The following is a 27,886-nucleotide window of genomic DNA, read 5'->3' on the forward strand; positions in this document are numbered from 1 at the left end:
AGTAAAGTCTCTTATAAAGTCACGTTTTTTATGCAATGCTTTATTAAGATTTGAAAGATACTAACCACTTTTTATGTCTGACAGTTGTGCCTGGACCTCCCGTCAATCCAAGAGTCACAGACACAACCAAGACCACTGCTACTCTGAACTGGGGGAAACCTCTTGATAACGGTGGACTTGAAGTCACTGGATACGTGATTGAGCACAAAAAGGAAGGAACAGAAGAATGGGTAAAGGACACCCCTTCGTCTCCACTTAGGATCACCGAGTTTGTTGTTCCCAATCTGGAAACGGGTGCTAAATACCACTTCAGAATTAGCGCTATTAATGCTAAGGGAGCAGGTGAACCTGCTGAAACTCAAGAACTGATTGAGATTGTGGAGCGTTCAGCTGAACCTGACTTGGAGCTTGATGTTGAGCTGAGAAGAACCCTTGTTGTCAGGGCTGGCTGCTCCATTCGCCTCTTTGTGCCCATCAAGGGACGTCCTACGCCTACCGTCACCTGGACCAAGAACGGCGGTCCAGTCCCACGCGCAGTTATTGACAGCACTGAGTCATTTACAATGCTGATCATTCCTGAGAGTTCCAGGAATGATGCGGGTAAATACGAGCTTACCCTCGAAAACTCAGCTGGAAAGAAGAGTGCCGATATACATGTGAGGGTTCTAGGTTCACCTGGACCTCCGATCAACCTAAAACCAGTCAAGATTGACAAGGAAAGCATTACTCTTCAGTGGGAGGTGCCTATGATCGATGGTGGAGCCAAGGTCACAAACTACATCATTGAGAAGAGAGAAACCACACGCAAGGCTTTTGCTACTGCTGTTACAAAGTGCCCCACCACTTCAGTAAGGATTGGTGACCTATGTGAAGGCTGTGAGTATTACTTCAGAGTGTCTGCCGAGAATGAGTATGGCATTGGTGAGCCGGCTGAAACCGTTGATCCAATTCGTGCATCCCAGGCACCATCTCCTCCAATGAGTATTATACCTACTGATGTCACCAAGAACTCTGTGAGCCTGGCTTGGACCAAACCCAAGCATGATGGCGGCAGCAGAATTACAGGATACGTCCTTGAAGCCCAGAAGAAAGGAACTGATCAGTGGGCACATGTTACAACAGTCAAGGTCATGGACTTCACAGTGAAGAACCTTAATGAGATGGAGGAGTACATCTTCCGCGTAATGGCTGTCAACCACTCAGGTAGAAGCGCTCCACGTGAGAGCAAACACATCACTGTCAGGGATTCTACTTCCCTGCCGGAGTTTGACCTCCGTGGTGTATGTCAGAAGACTGTTATTGCCAAGGCAGGAGATGACATCAAGGTTGAAATTCCAGTTATGGGACGTCCCAGACCAACTATCTCTTGGCAAAAGGATGGCTCAGCCCTGAAGCTCACACAGAAAACCAACGTGGAAACTACTTCTGCCACAGTTATCCTCAGCATTAGTGAATGCACCCGAGCTGACAGTGGTGTCTACACCATGACTGGAAAGAACATTGTTGGTTCAGTGACAGACAAGATCATTGTCAAAGTTCATGATGTACCTGGGCCCCCCAAGGGACCGGTTACCATTGTGGAGAGATCTCGTACCTATTGCGTCTTCGCATGGGACACTCCTGAGAATGACGGAGGGGTTCCAATCACCAATTATGTGGTGGAGATCAGAGACACCACTTCCCAAACGTGGACAGAGCTGTCTTCCACTATCATCCGTACCATGTTCAAAGCCATTCGCTTAACCACTGGATCAGAGTACCAGTTCAGAGTGAGAGCTAAAAACAGATATGGTGTTGGGCCTCCCATCACCTCAGAGGCAGTTTTGGCTGCCTATCCATTCAGAGCTCCTGGACCACCGGGTACTCCTGGTGTTGTTGCATTTACCAAGGACTCAATAACAATTGGGTGGAACGAACCTGTGTCTGATGGTGGAAATGAAGTCATTGGTTATCATGTTGAGAGGAAAGAAAGAAGCAGCATCATGTGGCAAAAGATCAGCAAGTCTCTTGTGAAAGGAAACCTCTTCAAATCCACAGGGCTTGAAGATGGAATTGCCTATGAGTTCCGTGTCATGGCTGAAAACATGGCTGGAATTGGTAAGCCAAGTAAGGCCTCAGAAGCAATATTGGCCTTGGACCCTGTAGACCCACCAGGTCAGCCTGTGCCCATATTTGTCAACAAGAATGTTATCACCATTGAGTGGACAAAGCCTGAGTACGATGGTGGTTTCAAAATCACTGGCTACACAGTGGAGAAGAGAGAACTGCCTACTGGCCGCTGGATGAGAGCCAACTTCACCAACATCACTGAGACGACATTCACTGTCAGTGGACTGACTCAAGATGCCTCCTATGAGTTCCGTGTTATGGCCAGAAACTCAGCAGGTGCAGTGAGTGTGCCCTCTGAGCCCTCAGACCCAATTACCTGCAAAGATGACATTATTGAGCCACGTATTATGGTTGATGCCATCTTTAAGGATGTTGTTCTACTAAAGGCTGGAGAGTCCTTCAAGCTTGATGCTGACATCGCTGGTCAACCAACCCCATCTATGGTTTGGACCAAGAACGGAAAGGAGGTTGAGAACACGATGAAACTGCAGCTGAAGTTCACAGAACTGACAACCACTCTGACCAACAAGGACTCTATCAGAACAGATGGAGGAGAATTTGTTTTGACGGCCACTAATGTTGGTGGATTTGCTAAGCACATCTTTAATGTTAAAGTGCTTGACAGACCTGGACCACCAGTCGGACCACTTGACGTGTCTAATGTCAACGCTGACAACTGCTTGCTCACCTGGGCTCCACCTGCAGATGATGGAGGTGCCAAGATTGAAGGATATGTGATTGAGAAGCGCGAGTCAAGCAGGCTGGTTTGGACCAATGTGGTTTCAGACCTGCAAGTTACACAATTCAAAGTGACCAAGCTGCTCGAAGGAAATGAATACATCTTCAGAGTTATGGCAGTTAACAAATATGGACTTGGTGAGTCTCTTGATTCACAACCCACTATTGCAGCCAATCCATATGTGGTTCCAGATCCTCCAGGGAATCCTGAGGTGACGGCGATCACCAAAGATTCAATGTTTGTTATGTGGCAAGCACCTGCAAGCGATGGTGGAACTCCCATCACCAACTACAATATTGAAAAGAAAGACAGAATAGGCCTACGCTGGGTCAAATGCAACAAGAGGAAGGTCAAAGATCTGCAATTCAAGGCAACAGCTCTTCTTGTTGGACATGAATACAAATTCAGAGTAATTGCTGAGAATGCTGCTGGATTGAGTGCACCAAGTGCTTCAAGTCCATTCTACAAGGCCACTGATGTACTGGACGCGCCGGGGGCCCCATGCAACCCAAGGGTCTTGGACACAACCAAGTCCTCGATTACTGTTGCCTGGAACAAGCCTGCATACGACGGTGGCTCTGATGTCACTGGCTACATTGTGGAGACCTGCATCCCGTCTGAAAAGGAAGAAGAGGAGGAATGGACCATTGTGACACCCAAAGAAGGACTCCTTGCCACCTCTTTCACCATTATTAACCTGAAGGAGAACCAGGAGTACAAGATTAACATCTCTGCTGTCAACAGTGAAGGAGTTGGAGAGGCAGCATCTGTACCTGGCAATCCCAAGGCCGAGGACAGGCTACTCCCACCTGAGATCGATTTGGATGCTGAGCTCCGCAAGGTTGTTAATCTTAGAGCTTGCTGCACACTTAGACTGTTTGTGCCTATCAGAGGCAGACCTGTTCCTGAGGCCAAATGGACCAAAGAAGATGGTGAGCGTGTTGAGAGGGCAACCATTGAAAGCACAACATCATACACGTCTCTTGTAATTGGAAATGTCAACAGATTTGACAGTGGAAAGTATAATCTGACAGTTGAAAACAGCTCTGGCTCCAAGACAGTTACAGTCCAAGTCAAGGTGCTTGACACACCAAGTGCCCCACAGAATCTCAAGATTACCACTGTAACCAAGGAATCGGTCACTCTGACATGGGAACCACCAGTAAATGATGGAGGAGTTAAGATTAACAACTATATTGTTGAAAAACGTGAGTCCACAAGGAAAGCATATGCCACAGTCAGTGCTAACTGCCGTCAAACCACCTTCACAGTAGACCAGCTCTTGGAAGGATGCAACTATTACTTCAGAGTTTTGGCTGAGAATGAATATGGCATTGGGCTACCCATTGAGTCCGGGGAATCAATTAAAGTTTCTGAGAAACCACAGCCACCTGGCAAAATCACTCTTAAGGATGTTACCAAGAACAGTGTGACCCTCTCCTGGGAGAAGCCAGCGCACGATGGTGGCAGCAGAGTGGGCTGTTATGTTGTTGAGATCCAGCCTAAAGGTGTTGATAAGTGGACACAGTCTATGATTGTAAAGGAAACCGAAGCTACTATTAGTGGACTTAATGCAGGTGAAGAATACATGTTCCGTGTAGCAGCAAGAAATGAAAAGGGAACAAGCGACCCACGCCAAATTGGTGTGCCTGTGATCGTAAAAGATCTTGTGATTGCTCCTGTTGCCAAAATGTTATTCAACACATTCAGTGTGATGGCAGGCGAAGACCTGACAGTAGACGTTCCCTATATCGCACGTCCCAAAGCAAACGTCTCCTGGGTGAAAAATGGTGAGCCTCTGAAAAGAACTACCAGAGTCAACTTTTCTGCAACGGACACAATGCTGAACCTCAAAATAAAAGAGGCTACAAGAGATGATGTTGGAAAATACGTTATTACTTTGAGCAACACAGCAGGAGAGACAACAGCTGACATTGGCATTGTTGTACTAGACAAACCCAGCCAGCCGGGTGGTCCAGTTAAGGTGGAAGCAGTTACGTCTGACAGTGTAACCATGTCCTGGAACCGACCAGAATATGATGGTGGTTGCACTATCAAACACTATATTGTGGAAAAGAGAGACACATCTGCAAATACCTGGGTGGTTGTATCTCCTAACCTTGCAAGGACCAAAATTAAGGCAGGCAGGCTGAAGACTGGCTCTGAGTATCAGTTTAGAATCACAGCAGAAAACAGGTATGGAAAAGGCCCAGCTCTTCTCTCAGAGTGTATTGTGGCTCAATACCCATACAAGCTCCCAGGACCCCCAGGAACACCCAACATTGCAGTCTGCACCAAGGACACCATGCTGGTTGCCTGGAATGAACCTGTTAATGACGGTGGAAGCACTGTGTTGGGTTACCATATTGAACGCAAAGAGAGGAACAGCATCATGTGGGTCAAGCTTAACAAATCTCTTATTACTGACCAAACCTTCAAGACCACTGGTCTGGAACCAGGAATGGAGTACGAATACAGAGTTTATGCTGAAAACATTGTCGGAATAGGCAAAATGAGCAAAGTGTCTGAGGGATGTGTGGCTAGAGATCCTTGTGACCCCCCTGGCACCCCAGAGGCAACAAAGATCTCTAAGGATTCTGTGACCATTGTATGGACCAAGCCTGAATATGATGGTGGTGCGAAGGTTACAGGCTACGTTGTGGAAAAGAAGGAGCTTCCTGAAGGTCGTTGGCTGAAGGCTAACTTCACCAACATCATTGAGACAGAATATGTTGCAACTGGACTTGTGCAGGACAATCAGTATGAGTTCCGTGTCATTGCAAGAAATGCTGCTGGTGTGTTCAGCCTGCCCTCTTACAGCACCGGTCCTATCACTGCCAAGGATGAGATTGAACCACCACGCCTCAGCATTGACCCGGAGTACACACAAACTCTTGTGGTTAATGCTGGAGACAACTTCAAGATTGATGCAGATGTTCATGGCAAACCTTTGCCCTCTATCCACTGGATGAAGGGAGAGCAGGAACTGGGCAACACTATTCATAGAGAAATTAAGAACACACCCATCAAAGCTTTTATATCTGTTAAGGAAGCTAAACTTTCCGATGGAGGCCAATACACTCTGCTTTTGAAAAATCCAGGAGGAGAAAAGGCTGTACAGGTCAATGTAGTTGTTCTAGATAAACCCGGACCACCAGAGGGACCTCTTATTGTAACCGGCATAACCAAAGACCGATGTAGCCTTGTATGGAAACCACCTCTACAAGATGGTGGCAGCAAGATCTCCCACTACATAGTAAGTAGGAGAGAGACAAGCAGGCTTGCCTGGACTGTTGTTGACCCAAAGGTTGAGAAGACTTGTTTAAAGGTTTCTAAGCTCCTGGAGGGAGATGAGTACATCTTCAAAGTCCAAGCTGTCAACCAATTTGGAGTTGGTGCACCACTTGAGTCTGCTCCTGCCATAATCAAAGATCCATATGCAGCCCCTGGAACACCCAAGAGCTTGGAGGTTTCAGACATTAGAAAGGATTCAATGGTGCTCACCTGGGAGGCACCTGCTGAAGATGGAGGTAGTCCTATCACTGGATACATAATTGAGAAACACGACAAAGAAGGTGTAAGATGGACCAGATGCAACAGAAAAACAGTCACTGATTTGACTTTCAAGGTCACTGGACTCCTGGAATCCCATATCTATGAATTCAGAGTTGCTGCTGAGAATGGTGTAGGTTCCGGTGAACCAAGCACCCCAACTGTATTCTTCAAAGCTCTTGATCCCATCTTCAGGCCTGGCCCACCACACAATCCAAAAGTAACTGACACAACTAAAACATCAGTATTCCTGTCATGGGGCAAGCCCGTCTGTGATGGAGGCTGTGAGATTCAGGGATACATTGTTGAGTGCTGTACTACCACAGTGTCAGCAGTGCCAGCTGAGGCCCCTGCTGAGGCCCCTGCTGAGGCCGCAGCTGCAGAGGCAGCTGCCACAGATGCCATTATTGAGGAATGGACGATGTGCACACCACCAACAGGTATCAAGAAGATGAACATTGAAGTTGCTAACCTGAAGGAAAACCAGGCATACAAGTTTAGAGTATGTGCCATCAACAAAGTTGGAGTTGGTGAGCATGCTGATGTCTCTGGAGCTGTTGTTGCCCAGGACAGGGCAGAAGAGCCAGACCTTGACATTGACCCGGAACTGAGAAATATTGTGACCATTAAAGCTGGAGCTTCCCTTAGACTGTTTATTCCCATCAAAGGAAGGCCCACTCCGACCATCAAGTGGGACAAAGATGAAGCTGCCCTTAAAGAGACAGCTGTAATTGAGGTGACCAGCAGTTACGCATCCCTTGTAATTGACAAGATGAGCAGAAATGATAGCGGAAAATACACCATCACTGCTGAAAACGCCAGTGGAACCAAATCTGCTTTTGTTGTTGTCCGTGTTCTCGACACACCTAGTGCCCCTGTTAACTTGAAGGTGAAGGAAATAACCAACCAGTCGGTGACACTGGCTTGGGAGCCACCTCTGTTGGATGGTGGCTCAAAGATCAAGAACTACATCATTGAAAAGAGAGAAAGCACACGCAAAACATATGCAGCTGTTGCAACAAATTGTCATGCTCTTTTGTGGAAGGTTGAACCCCTCCAGGAGGGTTGTAGTTACTACTTCCGAGTCCTTGCTGAGAATGCACATGGTGTTGGCCTGCCTGCAGCGACTGTGGATCCTCTGAAGGTCTCAGAGGTGCCCCAGTCTCCAAAGGCCTTGATTGTTACGGATCAAACCAAAACAAGCATCTCTTTGGCATGGGAGAGGCCTGAGTATGATGGTGGAAGCAGAGTCATGCAGTACCTGCTCGAGGTGCAGCTGAAGGGCCAGGAAAAGTGGAATGGTGTTAACACATTTAAGACAATGGAGGCTACTGTTTCCAAACTGAACCCTGGAGAGGAATATCTGTTTAGAGTCACTGCAATCAATGATAAGGGAAAGAGTGACCCCAAAGTCCTCTCTGGTCCAGTGATGACCAAGGACTTAGTCTTTGAACCAGATATCCGACCAGCATTCAGCAGCTACAGTGTCAGAGTGGGCAAAGACATGAAAGTTGACATTCCTATCTTTGGACGACCTATTCCATCAGTCTCATGGAGTAAGGATGGAGCTCCTTTGAAGTTCACTACCAGAGTCAACATCATCAACACACCAACACATACAACACTGAGTATTAAGGAGGCAGCAGGTGATGATGGTGGAATGTACAGCATAAATGTGACTAACACAGCTGGAAAGAAGGACACAGCAGTTGAAATCATTGTCCTTGACAAGCCTGGCCCTCCATCAGGCCCTGTGAAGTTTGATGAAATCACCACACAGAGTGTCACTCTTTCATGGGGTCCACCCAAGCACAATGGTGGCTGCCAGATTTCAAACTACATTGTACAAAAGAGAGATACTACCACAACAACATGGGAAAATTTCAGCATCAACCATGCCAGAACAACCATCAAAGTGCCCAGACTGAAGACTGGAGCCGAGTATCAGTTCAGGATCATTGCTCAGAACCGCTATGGCAAGAGTCAAGGTCTGGATTCCTCTGCCGTGGTAGCTCAGTACCCATACAGAGAGCCAGGCCCACCAGGCACTCCTTTCATTTCTTCCCTCTCAAGGGACCACCAGATTGTTGAGTGGCACGAGCCTGTTGCAGATGGAGGCAGTCCTGTCCTTGGCTACCATCTTGAAAGGAAAGAGAGAAATAGCATTCTCTGGGTCAAGATCAACAAAACACTTCTTCATGAGCCTTATTTCAAGAGTTATCCCTTGGAGGAAGGTATTGAGTATGAATACAGGGTTTATGCTGAAAATATAGTTGGCATTGGCAGGTGCAGTAAGATCTCAGAGGGCTGTGTTGCCCGTGACCCATGTGATCCTCCAGGCCCACCAGAGGCCATCCATGTAACCAGAGATACCATTGTCATCCAGTGGACTAAACCAGAGTACGATGGTGGCAGTAACATAACTGGCTATACTGTGGAGAAGCGTGATCTGCCCGAGGGAAGATGGGTGAGGGCGAACTTCACTAACGTAATTGAGACCCAGTTCACTGTCACTGGTCTGACTGAAAATGCACAGTATGACTTCAGAGTCATTGCTAAAAATGCAGTTGGCACCATCAGTAAGCCATCCTACAACAGTGGACCAATTACTGCAAGTGATAAATTGGAGGCACCTAAATTCTCAATTGACCCTGCATTCACCAAGACCATTATCATCAATGCCGGAGAGACCTTCAAGCTAGATGCCGATGTCCATGGCAAGCCTCTCCCTACGATCCAGTGGTTCAGGGATGAAAAGCCAATCGAGAATACACTCAGACTAGAGATAAAAGACACTGAAAACCATGCGATGATTGTCATTAAGGACGCTGTTAGAGTTGATGGTGGCATGTACACCCTCCAGCTAACAAATGAGGCTGGCAAAGAAACAATCCCATTCCAGGTTGTGGTTCTAGACAGGCCTAGCCAATGTGAAGGACCCCTCTACGTCACCGGAGTAGCTGAAGATAGATGCACACTGGTATGGCGTGCCCCACTACATGATGGAGGCAGTCCTATTAAACACTACTTCATTGAGAGAAGAGAGACCAGCCGTCTAGCTTGGACTGTTGTTTCAAACAGCTGTCAGACCACAAGCTTCAAAGTCACCAAATTACTTGAAGGCAATGAGTATATGTTCCGTGTCATGGCAGTGAACAGTTATGGTGTCAGTGAGCCACTGGTGTCTAACGGAGTGATAATGAAGACTCCATTTATTCCTCCTGGTCCACCTCATATTGAGGATGTATCCAACATTGCTCATGATGGCATGACCATCACTTGGTCTGCCCCCGAGACTTGTGGAGGCAGTGAGATTACCAATTATATTATTGAAAAGAAGGACAGAAATGGAATTAAATGGACCAGATGCAACAGACAGAAAGTCACTGATCTTTCGTTTAGAGTTACAGGCCTATCCACCGGCCATGAATATGAGTTCAGAGTGATTGCTGAGAATGTTGTTGGAGCAGGTGAGCCAAGCCTTCCAAGTTCCTTCTTCAGGGCCATTGATCCCAAGTACAAACCTGGTGCCCCAGCATATGTGAATGTGATTGACACTACAAAGAGTTCTATTACATTGTCATGGGGTAAGCCTCTGTCCGATGGTGGCAGCGACATTCAAGGATACATTATTGAAGTCTGCAAGGCTGAGGAGGAGGAATGGACCATGGTTACTCCCCCCACTGGCCTGCGTCTCAACAAATATGAAATAACCAAACTTACTGAGGGTCAGGAGTACAAGATCCAGGTTTGTGCTCTGAACAAACTAGGAGTGGGTGAGCCAGCAGTTCTTTCTGGAACAGCTAAGCCAGAGGAAAGGGTGGAGCCACCACAGATCCATCTTGACTCTGATCTAAGGAAGGGCATCGTTTTGAAAGCAGGCGGATCTGTTAGAATCCACATTCCATTCAAGGGCAGGCCAACACCTGAGATTAAGTGGACTAAGGATGAGGGAGAAGTGTCTGAAAAAGCAGTGATTGAGAAAGCCCTTAACTTCACCCAGTTGTCCATTGACTCATGTGACAGGAGTCACTCAGGAAAATACACCTTGAGCCTAACAAACAGCAGTGGCACTGTATCTGAGTTTGTTACTGTCAAAGTCTTGGATACACCTGGCGCCCCACAGAAACTTGTGGTTAAAGAAATCAGAAAGGACTCCATCACTCTTGAATGGGAGGCTCCACTGGTTGATGGAGGTTCCAAAATTAAGAATTATGTCATTGACAAACGGGAATCGACCAGAAAGACTTTTGCTAATGTGTCCACAAAATGCACCAGGACAACATTCAAAGTAGAGAACTTGGTTGAAGGAGCTATGTACTACTTCAGAGTCATGGCTGAGAATGACTATGGAATCGGCCAGGGTGTTGAAACAAAGGTGGCTTCCAAGGCCTCCGAGGTACCACTACCTGTTGGATCAATTTTCCTCACTGATGTCACCAAAACCAGTGTCTCACTGGCCTGGGAGAAACCTGAGCATGATGGAGGCAGTAGAATTGGTGGATACCTAATTGAGATGCAACCCAAAGGTACAGATAAGTGGGGAGTTGCAACAAATACAAAGACATGCGAGGGCACTGCCAAAGGCCTCACAGCAGGAGCAGAATACCTATTCCGTATCATTGCTTACAATGAGAAGGGAAAAAGTGAGCCAAAGGCACTTGCTGCACCCGTCACTGCAACTGACATGACCATAGAGCCAAGCATTAAGATGCAATTTAACACCTACAGTGTATTAGCTGGAAAAGACTTGAAGTTGGAGTTCCCTGTGATTGGCAGGCCCAAACCTACAGTCACCTGGACTAGGGATGGTGAGTCTTTGAAGGTGACATCCAGAGTCAACGTGAAAAACACTCCAACAACAACTGGAATTCAAATAACTGAGGCATGCAAGGATGACTTTGGCAAATATACCATTACAGCAACCAATAGTGCCGGCACTGTAAGTAACGACGTGTCTGTCATTATCCTCGACAAGCCTGGTCCACCAACAGGTCCCATCAAGGTTGTTGAAGTGAGCAACACCTTTGTCCATCTCTCCTGGGAGCCCCCAGTGTACATGGGTGGATGCCAGGTAAAGAACTATATAGTGGAGAAGAGAGACACCACCACTACAACATGGCAGGCGGTCACTACACAGCTCGCTAGAACAGCTTTTAAGGTCACCAAACTGAAGACTGGAGCAGAATATCAGTTCAGGATCATTGCTGAAAACAGATATGGAAAGGGTGCATCTCTGGACTCCAAGGCCATTGTAGTCCAGTATCCATACAAACCACCAGGGCCTCCAGGAACACCACGTGTCAAATCTGCTACAAAGGAAATGATGATCATTGAATGGAATGAGCCAGTCAATGATGGTGGAAGTGCAGTGATTGGGTACCATCTTGAAAACAAAGAGAGAAGCAGCATTACATGGAACAAACTGAACAAGTCTCTTATCACTGATACAGAGTTCAAGATCTGCAATCTTGAAGAGGGGGGCGGATATGAATTCAGAGTCTATGCTGAAAATATTGTTGGCATCGGCAGATGCAGTAAAGTGTCTGAGAACTTTGTTGCTCGTGACCCATGTGATCCTCCTGGTGCTCCTGAAGCTGTGTCTATTTCTAAGACTATAATCAAGATTAAGTGGACTAAGCCTCAGTATGATGGTGGCAGCAAAGTGAATGGATATATTGTGGAAAGGAAAGATCTTTCCTCCCCAGAGTTGCGCTGGGTAAGAGCTAATTTCACAAATATAGTTGAGACTGAGTATACCATCACTGGTCTAACAGAGAATGAGCAGTATGAATTCAGAGTTATTGCAAGAAATGCAGTCGGAACCTTCAGCGAGCCATCCGATAGCTCTGGACCCATCACTGCTACTGATGAAGTTGAACCACCAAAAGCCTCAATGGATCCCAAATACAAGGATGTCATTGTCATCAACGCTGGAGAAAACTTGCTTCTTGATGCAGACATCTATGGAAAACCGATTCCTGATGTTGCCTGGCTAAAGGAAGGCAAGGAAATGGACAAAGCATTGCGCATTGAAGTGAAAACTACTCAGAAACGAGCAGCCATTACTATTAAAGATGTAACCAAGCTTGATAGTGGCCACTATGACCTCGTCCTCAAAAATCTGGGCGGTATAAAAACCTTCCCTATCACTGTCAAAGTCCTCGATAAACCAGGTACACCTACTGGACCCATGCAAGTAACAGGAATCATGTCTGACAGGTGCACCCTCTCCTGGTCAGAACCAACTCTGGATGGCGGGGCTAGTATCACTCACTATGTTTTGGAGAAGAGAGAGACTAGCAGGTTGTCCTGGACAGTGGCTGCATCAGATATCAAGGGTATGTTCTATAAACTAAAAAATTTGCTCCCTGGAAATGAATACATTTTCAGAGTCAGGGCAGTCAACAAATACGGCGTGGGTGATTATCTCGAAAGTGAACCCATAATTGCACGCAATCCTTTCAAGCTGCCAAGTGCTCCTGGAACTCCAGAAGCAAGTCAGATCACAAAGGACTCCATGGTTTTGTCATGGACCACTCCAGAACAGACCGGTGGAGCTGAAATTGAAACTTACCACCTTGAAAAACGTGACAAAGATAGTGTAAGGTGGACAAAATGCAACAGACAAAAGCTGACTGACAACCATTTCAAGGTCACAGGTCTCATGACAGACCACTTCTATGAGTACCGTGTTGCTGCTGAAAATGAAGCTGGAATAGGAGACCTTAGTGAATTGTCCCTATTCTACAGAGCATGTAATGCCATAACACCACCTGGACCTCCGCACCATCCTAAGGTGACAGACTACACAAAGTCTTCTGTTTCTCTGTCCTGGGGCAAACCTGACTTTGATGGCGGTGCCTACGTAAAGGGCTACATTGTTGAAACAAGGGAGTATACACCAATGCCCGAATTATCCGAGGAGGCAGAAGTAGCTCCAGCAATAGATGCACCAGTTGAAAAAGAATGGACCATGTGCACTCCACCCACTGGCATTCAAGCCACTAAACTCACCATCACAGACCTGAAGGAGGGTGGAGAGTACCAGTTCCGTGTCTGTGCTATCAACTCTGAAGGAGTAGGGGAGGCTGCTAACGTCCACAGCACTGTGGTTACTTCTGACAGGGCAGAAGCACCAGAGATCGAGCTGGATGCTGATCTTAGAAAGGTGGTATCTGTCCGTGCAGGTGGAACTCTGCGTCTGTTTGTCGCCATTAGAGGAAGGCCAGAACCTGCTGTGAAATGGGAGAAGGTTGACGGTACTCTCACAGAGCGCGCTGGAGTCGACACCACCAGTTCATACACCATGCTTGTCATTGACAATGTTAACCGCTTTGACAGTGGCAAATACTCTCTCACACTAGAAAACAGCAGTGGTTCAAAAACAGCCATTGTTGCAGTGAGAATTTTGGATACACCAAGTGCACCACAGAACTTTGTGGTGAAGGAGCTCAAGAAAGATTCAGTGCTTCTTGCCTGGGATACACCACTCACTGATGGTGGTTCTAAAATCACAAACTACATTGTTGAAAAGAGAGAGTCTGTCAGGAAGGCCTATACTACTGTCACCAGCAACTGCTTGGCCAACTCATTCAAGATTGAAGAGCTTCCTGAGGGTGGCATGTTCTACTTCAGAGTCTGTGCTGTTAATGAATATGGCCAAGGACAGGTGGTCGAAACCAAAGAAGTCAAAGTGTCTGAGGTACCGCTGCCACCAAGCAAAGTTTCCGTTGCAGATGTGACAAAGACCAGTGTGACACTGGCATGGGAAAAACCTGCTCATGATGGTGGAAGCAAAGTAATGTGCTACAATGTGGAATTTAAGCCCAAGAGTGGAGATAAATGGGGCACAGCATGCACAGTAAAGGTTCCTGAAGCAACTATTCCTAATCTGAGTCCTAATGAAGCCTATTTATTCAGAGTTGTTGCAATCAATGAGAAGGGAAAGAGTGAGCCAAAGGATCTTGGCTTGCCTGTGGTTACAAAAGATGTTGAAATTGAACCATCTGTCAACTTACTGTTTACGACATACAGTGTGAAGGCTGGAGATGACCTCACTCTCGATGTTCCAGTGAAAGGCAGGCCAAAGCCTGTTGTATCCTGGAAAAAGGATAACCTTCCTCTGAAGCAAACGTCCTCAGTGACCATCTTAAACACACTAACTTCATCCAAAATTATAATAAAAGAGGCAAGCAGAGAACATGTTGGCAAGTATGAGATCACCCTGGCTAACACAGCAGGAACTGTCACAGCAAATATTGGAGTTGTTGTCCTTGATAAACCAGGTCCACCTAAATCCGTAAAGGTGGATTCTGTGACGTCAGACAGCATCACACTGTCCTGGTCTCCACCAGATTATGATGGTGGCTGCTGCATCAGTAACTATATTGTGGAGAAGAGAGACACAAACACACAAGAATGGCAAATGGTTGGAAGTAACGTGGCCAGAACATCTTTCAAGGCTGGCCGACTGACGCATGGAGCTGAGTACCAATTCCGCATCTATGCTGTCAATCGTTATGGAAAGAGTACATACCTGGATTCACCTGGAATTATTGCTAAGTATAACTTTAAACAACCTGGACCTCCTTCCACACCTATAGTGAAGTTGGCCACCAAGTCTTACATGTTGGTGACTTGGAATGAGCCAGTTGTGGATGGCGGTAGTCCTGTTCTGGGCTACCATCTGGAGAGGAAAGAGCGTTCTAGCATTCTTTGGACAAAGATGAACAGAGGAATGATCAAAGATACTGAATACAAAGTCAATGGCGTCGAAGAGGGCATGATGTATGAATACCGCATCTATGCTGAAAATATTACTGGAATCGGTAAATGCAGCAAGGCCTGTGAAGCTGTAGCAGCCAGAGATCCATGTGATCCTCCAGGCACACCTGTGGTCACTGCTGTTTCCAGAACAACTGTCTCCTTATCTTGGGAGAAACCAGAGTATGATGGCGGTGCCAAGGTTACTGGCTACACCATTGAACGCAAAGACCTCCCTGAAGGACGCTGGACAAGGTGCAACTTCACCAATGTGCCTGAGACCCACTATGATGCGACAGGCCTTACGGAGAACAGCCAGTATGACTTCCGCATCATTGCTAAGAATGCAGCTGGAGTGTTCAGCGGGCCATCTGACCGCACTGGTCCAATCACTGTCAAGGATGATGTGGAACCACCACGCATCATGATGGATGTCAAGTTCAGAGAGACATTGCTTGTGAAAGCAGGAGAAACTCTGAAGATTAACGCTGACCTTGCTGGACGTCCTGCCCCTGTCATTTCCTGGACAAAGGATGGCAAAGAGATTGAGCTGAGAGCCAGAATCCAGATTGTTTCAACAGATACCAGTACTTCTGTCATTGTGAAGGATTGCATCAGAAGAGATTCTGGACAGTATGCCCTAACTTTACAGAATATTGGTGGAAAGGTCTCCATGCCAATACACTGTTTGATTCTAGATAAGCCAGGACCTTCAGCAGGACCGCTTCAGATCACAGGTCTCACAGCTGAGGCATGCACTCTGTCATGGGGTCCTCCTCAGGAGAACGGTGGTGCTGACATCACACATTACATTGTTCAAAAGCGTGAGACCAGCAGCTTGGCGTGGACGGTGGTTAAGGCTGACGTCACTAACACATACCACAAAGTCACAGGACTGCTCAAGGGCAACGAATATATCTTCAGGGTCATGGCTGTCAACAAGCACGGGGTTGGTGAGGCTCTGGATAGTGATGTTGTAAAGATTACAGATCCATACACCTTTGCCACTGCTCCAACAAATGTTGATGTCACCACCATAACTGGAGATTCAATGACCCTCACCTGGTGCAAGCCAGCTAGTGATGGAGGCAGCCCCATCATTGGATATGTGATTGAGCGCCGTGAGAAGACAGGGATGCGCTGGGTCCGTGTGAACAGAGATCCAGTTGTTGAATGTACAACAGTAGTAACCAAACTGCGCAAGGGTTGTGAGTATGACTTCAGAGTCTGTGCCGAAAATGAAGCTGGTTTGAGTCCTCCAAGTGAAAGATCTGCAACATTCAGAGCATTGGATGCTCTGGTTGTTCCTTCTCGCCCAACAAAGCCAAAGATCGTCACATCAACCATGAGCAGTGTGTCCATTGTCTGGAAACCACCTACCGATGATGGTGGTGCTCCAATCCTTGGATACAGTGTAGAATACAGAGACTACATTGAAAAAACAGAGGTTGAGGGAGAAGAGGAAGAATTTGAGGATGAATATGAGGAAGAGGAGGAAGAGGAGATTCCTGAATCACCGGAAGAACTAGCAAGATGGGTTGAAGCTATCCCTCTTACCAAGAGCTTGGAGTTCACAATCACTGGACTTAAGACAGACGCAAAATATGAATTCTGTGTCAAGGCAATAAACAAAATTGGCAGCAGTGCGCGCAGCCTGTATTCTGATGGTGCCGCAGCGATGGACAGAACGGCAGAGCCATCGTTTGATGTTGACATTGAACTGCGTAAAGTTCTTATCGTCAAGCATGGCACAGCATTTACTCTCAAAGTACCATTCAAGGGCAAACCTGTTCCATCAGTGGAATGGGCCAAGGAGGGTGTGGATCTAAAGGTCAGAGGAACTATTGACTCAACAGAATCCAGCACTTCACTGACCCTTGAGAAGTCAACCAGAAATGACTCTGGAGAATACAGCGTCACTATTGAATCACCGTTGGGAAAAGCAACATTGCCCATGGTTGTCAAGGTCCTTGACTCACCTGGACCTCCTGTCAATGTTAAAGTTTCAGCAGTAACCAGGGATTCTGCGACCCTCACTTGGGAAGCTCCAGAGAATGATGGTGGTGATGCAGTAAAGTCCTACCATGTTGAAAAACGTGAGGCCAGTAAGAAGGCCTGGGTGTGTGTGACCAGCAACTGCCACTCACTGACCTACAAGGTGGAGGACTTACAGGAGGGAGCCATGTATTACTTCAGAATTATTGGAGAAAATGAGTATGGAGTGGGTGTTCCTCAGGAGGCCAAGAATGGAACAAAGATAACAGGTAACATATGAACCCACAGTTATTAAATGTAGATTTGATGTTGATTTTATACAACCTTTACCATTTGACAAAATGTGCTACATTCATTTTATACCATCTGTTACAGAGGTACCGAGTGTGCCCATGAAACTTGGAGTGGCAAATGTTACCAAGGACAGCGTCACCATTGCCTGGACGAGACCAGAATACGATGGGGGCAGCAGGGTCACTGGGTACCTGATTGATGCCCTGGAGAAGGGCCAGACCAAGTGGGTGAAGTGTGCCACCGTGAGGACCATGACCCACACTATCAAGAGCCTGAGGGAGTGTGCTGAGTACTACTTCAGAGTCCGCGCTGAGAACCACGCTGGACTCAGTGAACCGAAGGAGATGATCGTACCCGTCATTGTCAAGGAAATCCATGGTATTATCTTTACTTCTATATTTTGATGAGTTGGTACACAGTTTGAGTTTATTGTCCCTAGAAAACAAGTTGCTGTGCATAAAGAAAGCACTTAGCACCTAATAGATTGTTTTTTAAATCATAGATAGTACATAATATAAATAATAAATACAATGAAAGCTCTGTATTTTTAGATCCTTTTTCATTTGTTTGGACTGCAACTAACGATTATTTTCATTGTTGATTAATCTGTTGATTATTTTCTGGATGAATCCATTAGTTTTTTGGTCTATAAAATGTCAATCAGTGTTCCCCAAAGCACAAGATGATGTCCTCAAATGTCTCATTTTGTCCACAACTCAAAGATATTCAGTTCCCTGACACAGAAGAGAGAAGAAACTAGAAAACGTTCACATTTAACAAGCTGACGTTCTTTCTTTCTTCTGAAACTGCTGTTTGATGGGTGCACTTGTTTTAAATTACATTACTTATTAATGATGTCTTATTTCTTTTCAACAGAGGCTCCAGAGTTTGACCTGAAGAACTACCCCAAGAATACGGTTTATGTGAGAGCAGGAGCCAACCTGACCTTTGAGATTCCTCTCACCGGCAGACCCATGCCGAAGGTGACCATGTCCAGGAACAACGTGGTCATCAAGGGATCCAAGAGGCTGCTAACAGAAGTTACCCCTGACAGTTTGTTCATCACCCTGAATGAAAGCGTTGCAGGTGACGCTGGCAAATATGAAGTCACTGCCTCAAATGCTGGAGGAACCACCAAGATCTCCATCATCTTCGTTGTCCTGGACAGACCTGGACCTCCGATTGGTCCAGTCCAGATTGGAGAGATTGGAGAGACCTCAGTATGTCTGAAGTGGGCGTATCCAGAGTACGATGGTGGCAGTCCTGTTACCAACTTCATCGTTCTGAAGCGTGAAACCAGCACTCCTACCTGGTCGGAGGTGTCAACCAGCATTGCCAGAAGCTCAATCAAGGCGACCAAGCTCACCAAGGGAGAGGAGTACCAGTTCAGAATCAAGGCTGAGAACCGCTTCGGGGTCAGCGACCATATTGACACCAAGCCAGTCATGATAAAGCTTCCATACAGTAAGTGCTCTTAACTTAACCATTCCCGCTGACATGTGTTTTCATGGATAACACAGTCCTTCCAGAAAAGTGCAGAGTTTTTTTGTGATTGTTGTTGGCAAAAATCCTTAAAAAATGTAATGGAATATTTGGGATATTTATGCAATTTTATGCAAAGAATTTGCAGGAACTTGCAAAAATTGCAGTTTGATTAAATAATACTGTTTGTCATGTTGCGTAACTACTTCACGTCACAATGTTCCCATGGCAACAAGCGAAAATGGCTGCTGTTGTATGAAGTGAACGCAACATTTTTCAACTTCCTACTAAGTTATTTGTGACTTTCTTGCAACTAAAATGCGGGATTATGAAATCATACAAGCCTCACGTTATTTTGCCCGGAAATCTGCAATTTATGCTGCAAAAGTGCGTTGTGTTTAAAAAAAAATAATCCGTCCCCCGCATAATTATGCAAACTTTGGCTGATTATGCCTTGAATTATGTAACATACTGTATGTGTTGTCCTTTGCAGCCATTCCTGGACCTCCGTCCACGCCCTGGCTCGGCTACGTCTCCAGAGAGAGTCTGACCGTCTGCTGGAACGAGCCGGTCAACGACGGTGGAAACGCTGTGATTGGATATCACCTCCAGATGAAGGAGAGGAGCAGCATCCTTTGGCAGAAGGTCAACAAAACCGCAATCTCAGGAAACCAGTGGCGGGTCACCAACATCTGCCCCGGCCTCATCTATGAATTCAAGGTGGCCGCTGAAAACGCCGCCGGGATCGGAAAGCTGAGCAAGACCTCCGAAGAGGTGCTAGCTATTGATGCCTGCGGTAAGTTTTCATTTAACTTGGATCTCTGTCTGCAGTTTTACAGACAATACAGGCAGTTTTTGGGCTGTTTTGCTTCCATAGCATGTCTTCTTGTCAACTTTAAAAATACACATTTAGGTGTTTATATTACTACACTTTGTCTGTTATATCTGTAGATTTCTCTTAAATTCATGGAACGTTAGCAATAGATAATACCCCAGTTGTATATTTAAACATAGAAAACTCAGACAGCTTGTAATACCAGAACCAGTTGTCTTCATGGTGATTTTGTTAAGTGTTGACCGTATTCACCTGCAGCGTCTCCTCTTAAGGGAACCCATCACTTCAGCACTCTAAATAATAATAAGAGCTTACACTAAGACTGTTGTTTCACTGAAGTTGCATCTTTTCTTCTTTAATGTTAACTAACAGAGCCTCCAGCAAATGTCCACATCACAAAAATCACCAAGAACTCGGTCCGCCTGGCCTGGCAGAGGCCTCCGTACGACGGCGGCAGCAAGATCTCCGGCTACAGCGTGGAGAGGAGGGACGCCAACAGCAACCGGTGGGTGAAGGCCAACTTCACCAACATCATCGAGATGGGCTTCACCGTCTCTGGACTCAACCAGGACGAGTCCTATGAGTTCAGGGTCTACGCCAAGAACGCCGTCGGCTCCGTCAGCAACCCGTCTCTCATCGCTGGCCCGGTCACCTGTGTGGACACAACCGGTGAGTTTCATATCTGTTCACATTAATATCCCAAATATATACAGCGTCCTATATCAGTGTTCTTTTTAATTCCCCAAAATAACATGATTGATTCCAACGCTCTTTGCCAAGTACAAATCTCTACTTTCATTAATTTTGGGTCTTATTCTATTTTATAGCATTGGAAAACAAATGGAAGTGTTTTTGAAATAGTATTGAGTAAAAGTTGACATATTCCAGTCTGTGATTATCATCAACATCCATTCCTTTAATTTTAGTCTCAATAATTCCTAATTTCTGCTTTTCTAACTCAAACATTAGGTATAATTTCCTAGAAATGAGGTTTATGACCATAAATTCCAAAAATAATGTAAAACTAAAGTTAATAAGTTAGTGTTACATAGTGTTAAACATCAAAAAAGTGACAAACATTGAAAATAAGCATCAAAAGTGTTGATTTTCAATTTTGACGTGAAGACAACACAAGGGTTAATATAATTCAAAATATCATTCAAAATAGTTGGCAATGATTTGTTTGATCAGTCATCTAATTGTAGCAGCTGTAGAACTTTAAATGTCTGATTTATTCATTGGATTTATCTGTACATAACTTGTCGTTATCTTCTGCCCCCCAGGCGCCCCAGCCATCGACCTGCCTCCAGAGTACCTGGACGTGGTTCAGTTCAAGGCCGGAGCCTCGGTGAAGCTGCGAGTGGGGATCATCGCCAAGCCTCTGCCGAGCATCGAGTGGCTGAAGGATGGAAAGGAGCTGGTGTCCAGCTCTAAGCTGTCGGTGGAGAGCACAACCGACTCCTCTGCTGTTCTGATCAAGGACGCAGCTCGCTTCGACACGGGCTCATACGAGATCAAAATCAGGAACGTTCTGGGCTCAGCATCTGCAACCATCAAGATTGAGATCCTAGGTATTTCCCTGAGTATTTACATCATTTGGAATATAATTCTGAAGTCCTTTATCCAGTATCTTCCATCACCCTTGCATTTATACCCATATGCTGTTCTTCCTCAGACAAACCCGGACCCCCAGCCGGCCTCATTAACTTCAACCTCATCACGGCAGACAAGATAACGTTCAGCTGGGACCCGGTTCCCGAGTCGGACCAGGGAGGTTTCAAGGTCACCCACTACATCGTAGAGAGGCGGGAGACCAGCCGAGTGGTCTGGTCCACGGTTTCAGACCACCTGGAGGCGACATACGTCACCGTCAGCAAGCTGCTGCGGGGGAACGAGTACGTGTTCCGCGTCATGGCCGTTAATAAGTTCGGAGTCGGAGAGCCGCTGGTGTCGGAGCCCGTCATCGCCAAGAACGCCTTCGGTAAGATTTCACCGATCCACATCCCTCGCCTCATCCATGAGTTATGGCCGTGGCCCAAAAAAAACAATTCTGCATTTCTTTTTATAAAAGAAACTTAACTTTACCCTGAGTGGTTTACAATAGAAACCCACCTACTGTGCAATACTGATATATACTGTATATATATATATATATATATATATATATATATATATATATTAACTAAAAGGACACTAGAATTTCATACAGTGCTATTTTAAAATTTAACCATTTCATTTCATTACAGTGCAGTATTTGATATTCAGGACTTTTGATACAACAAAATTTTTTTGTATACAATGCTATTTTATATATGTATATAGATGCTCTCAGGACTGTACACCAGGTCCCCCTTCTCTTTCTTTCTGCACCACCTTTTATTTATTTTTTTAAATTAATTTTATATTTCTATATTTTTACATTTTATATTTCTATGTTTCTATATTTTATATTTTATATTTTATATTTATTTTTATTTATAATAGTGTTATTTTTATAATTCTATATTTTCACTTGTGTATAAGGCCAATTAAGGCTTTCTATTCTTTTCTATTTTATTCCATTTTGTTCTTGTTCTGTTCTTTTTCAATCTAATTTTAATTCAATTTTATTTATAGTGTTAATTCATAGAGTTATCTCGAGACACTTTACAGATTTTCTATTCTATTCTATTTTGCTAAAACACGTGATATGGTTTTTAAAAGCCAGATTGTCTTCCAGGGACAATGATGCTCCATCCACATCGTTACTGATGTTATCGTTTGCTTAACATGTTTTTAAATCCATTTCTTCAGTGACTCCAGGGCAGCCTCACACTCCCGAGGTGACCACCACCACCAAATCCACCATGGTGGTAGAGTGGGGCAAACCAGGCGTGGACGGAGGAAGCGCGGTCACTGGCTACTACCTGGAGAGACGCGACAAGAAGAGCCTGCGCTGGATCCGGGTTTACAAAGACCCGATAGCTGGCACCAAGCAGACGGTCTACCATCTGACAGAAGGGAACGAGTACCAGTACCGCGTCTGTGCCATCAACAAGGCCGGGGAGGGCCCGTTCTCCGAGGTGTCCGACTACTACAGGGCCGCCGACCCAGTCGGTAAGGATGCCACGCAAAACCAAACAGAGTGTGGAAGAGGATGATGGGCCAGTAGGAAAAATTTATTTTAGTTCTGGGTTAACACTAGGAATTATATACAAGAACAGATATTTGAATATATAGAAGTTGGGAATACAAAAATGTGTTAAGGTTAGGGTTAGCGACAGCTTAAATAGGGTTAAACAGGGTTAAACAGGGTTAAACAGGGTTAAGCGACAGCTTAAATAGGGTTAAAAAGGGTTAAACAGGGTTAAGCAACAGCTTAAATAGGGTTAAAAAGGGTTAAACAGGGTTAAACAGGGTTAAGCGACAGCTTAAATAGGGTTAAAAAGGGTTAAACAGGGTTAAGTGACAGCTTAAACAGGATTAAAAAGGGTTAAACAGGGTTAGCGACAGCTTAAACAGGGTTAAAATTATTAATTTAAGGGTTAATTATTTGAGATGTTGCACATTTTAACAAAGAGCATTTGCATTTGTCTGGAGAGATTTTTCTAAAGTAGTCCAATTTCCCCACCCCTTGCTCCCTGTTCTATCCCTTCTTCTGATAAAAGCATCAGCCTAATGAAATGTAATGTAGTATAAAGTGGTACTGCACCTTTAATTGCCTCGTTGCTGAAATGGTAACCAGAACCAGAACCAGAACCAGAACCAGCTTTATTTGCCAGCTATCAGGACACATACAAGGAATTTTGCATTGGATCATCATTGCTCACGATGCTCTTACACACACAAACCAACCCAACACAATCCGTATACACACACTAATATATACACACTCTGAAAAACGCTGCATTGCCTTACAGATCCACCAGACGAGCCCTGCAAGCTGAAGGTGGTGGACTCCACCAAGACCTCCATCACGCTGGGCTGGTTCAAGCCCGAGTGGGACGGAGGCAGCGAGGTCACCAGCTACATGCTGGAGAAGCTGGTGGAGGGAGAGGAGGAGTGGGCGATGATCACCTCCAAGGGGGAGGTCAAGACCACGGAGTACACCGTTCACGACCTAAAACCAGACGTCAACTACTTCTTCAGGGTCACGGCGGTCAACTGTGCCGGCCCCGGGGAGCCGCTGGAGATGACCGAGCCGGTGCAGGCCAAGGACATCCTGGGTAATTACTGAGACTACACCGTCACGTTATGTTGCTCGTAGGCCCCCCCCGCAACATGATATTCCCATGTTGTTGTGATTAGGGATGGGTTAAAATAATTAAAATCAGCTTTTTGTTTAAGTGATCTAACACTGATTTGTAAAATCCAAAAATTTATATTTTAATATCTGCCTTTTCAAAAGAATGTTTAGGTAAAAAGTCATTTAAACTTATTGGGGGTCAGTTCTTAAAGTAGACATTAACCGGTGCATTATAATAAATATTTGAGGGTTGCTTTGGGTTGCTCCAATACATCCAAATTAAACTAGTATTGGATCTGAAATTTCCCAAACCTAATGGATCTCAAATTAAATGTCACTGAATGGGGAACTCGGTGGTGATACCTTGCCCGTCTATGCTCTATGAATTGTGTAAATTGCCCAATTGCTGAAATGTGCTATACAAATAAAGCCTAGACCTAGACCTAGACCTGCTCTCTTATGAGAAGCCCAGTGAGGTAACTGTTGTTGGGATTTGGCGCTATATTAATAAAATTACATTGAAATGAATCTGCCTTGCCTTGCCCCCCCCCCCAGTTGGTGCTCTAGCAGTCCCTGTGTGACCTTGTTTTGTCTGATTTCCACAGAGGAGGCCCAGGTGGACTCAGATGTGGCCATGAGAACTCACTACATCGTGAAGGCGGGTAAGGATGTGGAGCTGTCGGTTCCTCTGAAGGGACGCCCGGCGCCCAGTGCTTCCTGGACTAAGGGAGACGAATGCATTGATCACGACCCAAAATACGAGTTCCACCACTCCGACACCACCACAGTCCTCGTTATGCGTGAGGTGACCAGGCTGGACACCGGGAAGTACACCGTGAAGATAGAGAACGGTGTGGGACAGCCAAAGACGCTGACGCTGTCCGTGAAGGTCCAGGACACTCCGGCTCAGTGCAGGAACCTGGTCTTGAAGGAGGTGACTCGTGGAAAGGTCGTTCTCAGCTGGGAGCCTCCACTCCTCGACGGTGGTGCCGAGATCACAAACTACATCGTTGAAAAGAGGGACTCGTCCAAGAGGTCCTACTCTGCGGTGACAAGCAAATGCACAGAAACAACTTACACCATTGAAGACCTGTCAGAGAAGACGTCCTTCTTCTTCCGCGTGTTAGCGGAGAATGAGAACGGCGTTGGTGATCCCTGTGAAACACTTGATCCCGTGAAGGCAACCGAGACTCCAGGACCAGTCAAGGAGGTTTCTATGAAGGATTCATCCAAAACGTCAGTCACTCTGCAGTGGCTGAAGCCCGATTACGACGGGGGCAGCATTATCTCTGACTACGTCATCGAGAAAAAGCTCAAGGACGAGGATTGGTCTTTGGGAGGATCCAGCAGAACTTGCGAGTTCGAAGTCAAGAAACTCAAGGAGCACTCGGAGGTGCTCTTCAGAGTTGCCGCCAGGAATGAGAAGGGACGCGGAGACTTTGTTGAGATTGGGCCTATCCAGGTCATCGACTACATCATCACACCTGAGGCGAGCCTAGCGGAGTACCCTGATGGCCGCATTAACGTCCGTCTGGGCCACAACGTGCACATTGAGCTGCCATACAAAGGTAAACCCAAACCTTCTGTCCTGTGGCTGAAGGACAACCTTCCTCTGAAGGAGAGCGACCAAATCCGCTTCAAGAAGACAGAAAACAAAGCCACTCTGATGATTAAGAACGTGGTGAAGGAGAACGAGGGGAAGTACACCCTGACGCTTGACAATAAGGTCAACAGGAGGTCCTTCCACATCCATGTGATCACCCTCGGACCACCATCAAAGCCTGTTGGACCCATCCGCCTGGATGAAGTGAGGGCTGAGAGCATCATGATCTCCTGGGACGAACCCAACGATGACGGGGGCGGCGACATCACCTGCTACAGCGTAGAGAAGCGGGACACCTCGCACCCAGACTGGAAGATGGCGTGCTCCAGTGTCCAGAATACCGAGTTCAAGGTCCCCAACCTGGTCAAGGGAGTCCAGTACCAGTTCAGAGTGTGCGCTGAGAACCGGTACGGCGTCAGCGAGCCTCTGGTTTCCCAGTCCGTCATCGCCAAGCACCAGTTCAGGCCTCCGGGACCACCGGGCAAGCCCTTCGTGTTCAACGTCACCAACGATGGCATGACCATCCAATGGGAGCAGCCCATTTACGACGGCGGGACCCCCATCCAGGGCTACCACGTGGAGAAGAGGGAAATGAACAGCATTATGTGGCAGAAGGTGAACACGGTGGTGGTGAAAGAAACCGAATACAGGATCCCAGGGCTCATTGAAGGCCTTGCGTACTCCTTCAGGGTCTACGCTCAGAACGATGCCGGCTTCAGCCGGATGAGTGACGAGAGCAAGCCCACCATGGCGGTCAGTCCTGTTGGTGAGTGACAGTCCGGCCTCTCAGACCTGATGTTGGTACGCTGCACACACCCTGCACGTTGGAATAAAAACACACTCAGCAAACTCATGGAATGGAAGCACTTAGTGCTTTTATAGTATTTTATGGAGAAAATATCTTACATAAAATACATTTAACTGTAAAACATCTCTACAAAATACATCTTATTGTGAAAATATTTCTATGAAATACATTTTTATGCAAAAATAATTCTATAAAATACACTTTACTGTGAAACATCTCTATAAAATACACTTTACTGCAAAATATCGCTTTAAAATACATTTTATTGTGAAAATATTTCTGTGAAATACATTTTATTGTGAAAATATTTCTATGAAATACCCTTTACTGTGAAACATCTCTATAAAATACATTTTATTGGCAAAATATTTCTATAAAATAGGCTTTACTTTGAAAAATCTCTAGAAAATACATTTATTACAAAAATATTTCCATAAAATACACTTTACTTTGAAAAATCAAACACCTCTGTCAGATACATTTTACTGTGAAAGGTCCATTGATGATATATGTAAGTTGATGTTTTAAGTTATTAGTGACATATGTCAGTATATGTTTTAGGTTATTGATGATACTTTAATATATATATATATATATATATATATATATATAGACATATTATATGTAAGTACATGTTGGTTTTCCCGTGTGCTCCAGATCCTCCGGGCCAGCCCGACTACATCGATGTGACGAGCGACTCGGTGACGCTGAAGTGGGACGCGCCCAAACGTGACGGCGGGAGCAAGATCACGAGCTACAGCGTGGAGAAACGCCAGGGAAAGGGCCGCTGGTTCAAGGCCAACCTGACCGACGTGCACGAGTGCCAGTACACCGTCACCGGGCTGGCGACCAACGAGCGCTACGAGTTCAGGGTGACGGCCAGGAACGCCATCGGGGTGGTCAGCCCCCCCTCCAACTCCTCCGGCCTCATCGTGGTCCGAAGCGAGAACGGTGAGTCACGAGAGGCGAGACGGACGTATGGACGCACAGAAGAGACCTCAGCCACTGAACACGTTATGTTGATGTTTTACTTTGAAAAACCACGAATTTCTTTCTTTGAAATTGAGATGTGGAATTTCTTCATTCACAGTTTGAGCGGCTGAATCTGTTTTTTCAATGGTCACAAATTCAGATCCAACACTTAATATTAAATTTCATTATTATAAATTAGATTCAGGTTGTTCTAAATCAATAGGTCACGTACAAAAATTCAACTTGGACAACTACCGGAGCCCTGTCTTTCTCCATTTTGAAAGTCTTTGTAAATTCTGGAGTGTGGTCTAGACCTGCTCTATCTGTAAACCTCTCCTGGTGTCCTCGGGTCGTTGAGTTGGACCCGTCATCAAAAAGTTTCTGTAGCAGAAATTTGGGTTTTCTTTCAATCAAATTGTAAAAAAGAAATAACATGGCTGGTTCCATAAAACGCTCCTCACAACTAAATTAAATGATCATTTCACGACTTTCATTGAATTTATTCA

The 27,886-nt window shown here is 45.7% G+C and overlaps 1 protein-coding gene across 1 annotated transcript in view; it reads left to right on the forward strand.

The window, feature by feature from the left end:
• The window catches only part of LOC116686626 (titin-like), a gene marked incomplete in the record, with an annotated part of 242,683 nt that overhangs the window by 189,024 nt on the left and 25,773 nt on the right, over nucleotides 1-27,886 (forward strand). Inside the window, 11 exon segments of the mRNA XM_032511647.1 lie at nucleotides 85-17,430; nucleotides 17,537-17,833; nucleotides 18,332-18,919; nucleotides 19,431-19,733; nucleotides 20,145-20,441; nucleotides 21,056-21,343; nucleotides 21,448-21,753; nucleotides 22,566-22,868; nucleotides 23,672-23,977; nucleotides 24,603-26,366; nucleotides 27,066-27,359. Coding sequence (XP_032367538.1) covers nucleotides 85-17,430; nucleotides 17,537-17,833; nucleotides 18,332-18,919; nucleotides 19,431-19,733; nucleotides 20,145-20,441; nucleotides 21,056-21,343; nucleotides 21,448-21,753; nucleotides 22,566-22,868; nucleotides 23,672-23,977; nucleotides 24,603-26,366; nucleotides 27,066-27,359 — 22,092 coding nt within the window.

The sequence above is a fragment of the Etheostoma spectabile genome, unplaced genomic scaffold (assembly GCF_008692095.1).
Source record: "Etheostoma spectabile isolate EspeVRDwgs_2016 unplaced genomic scaffold, UIUC_Espe_1.0 scaffold406, whole genome shotgun sequence".
Classification (NCBI taxonomy): Eukaryota; Metazoa; Chordata; class Actinopteri; order Perciformes; family Percidae; genus Etheostoma; species Etheostoma spectabile.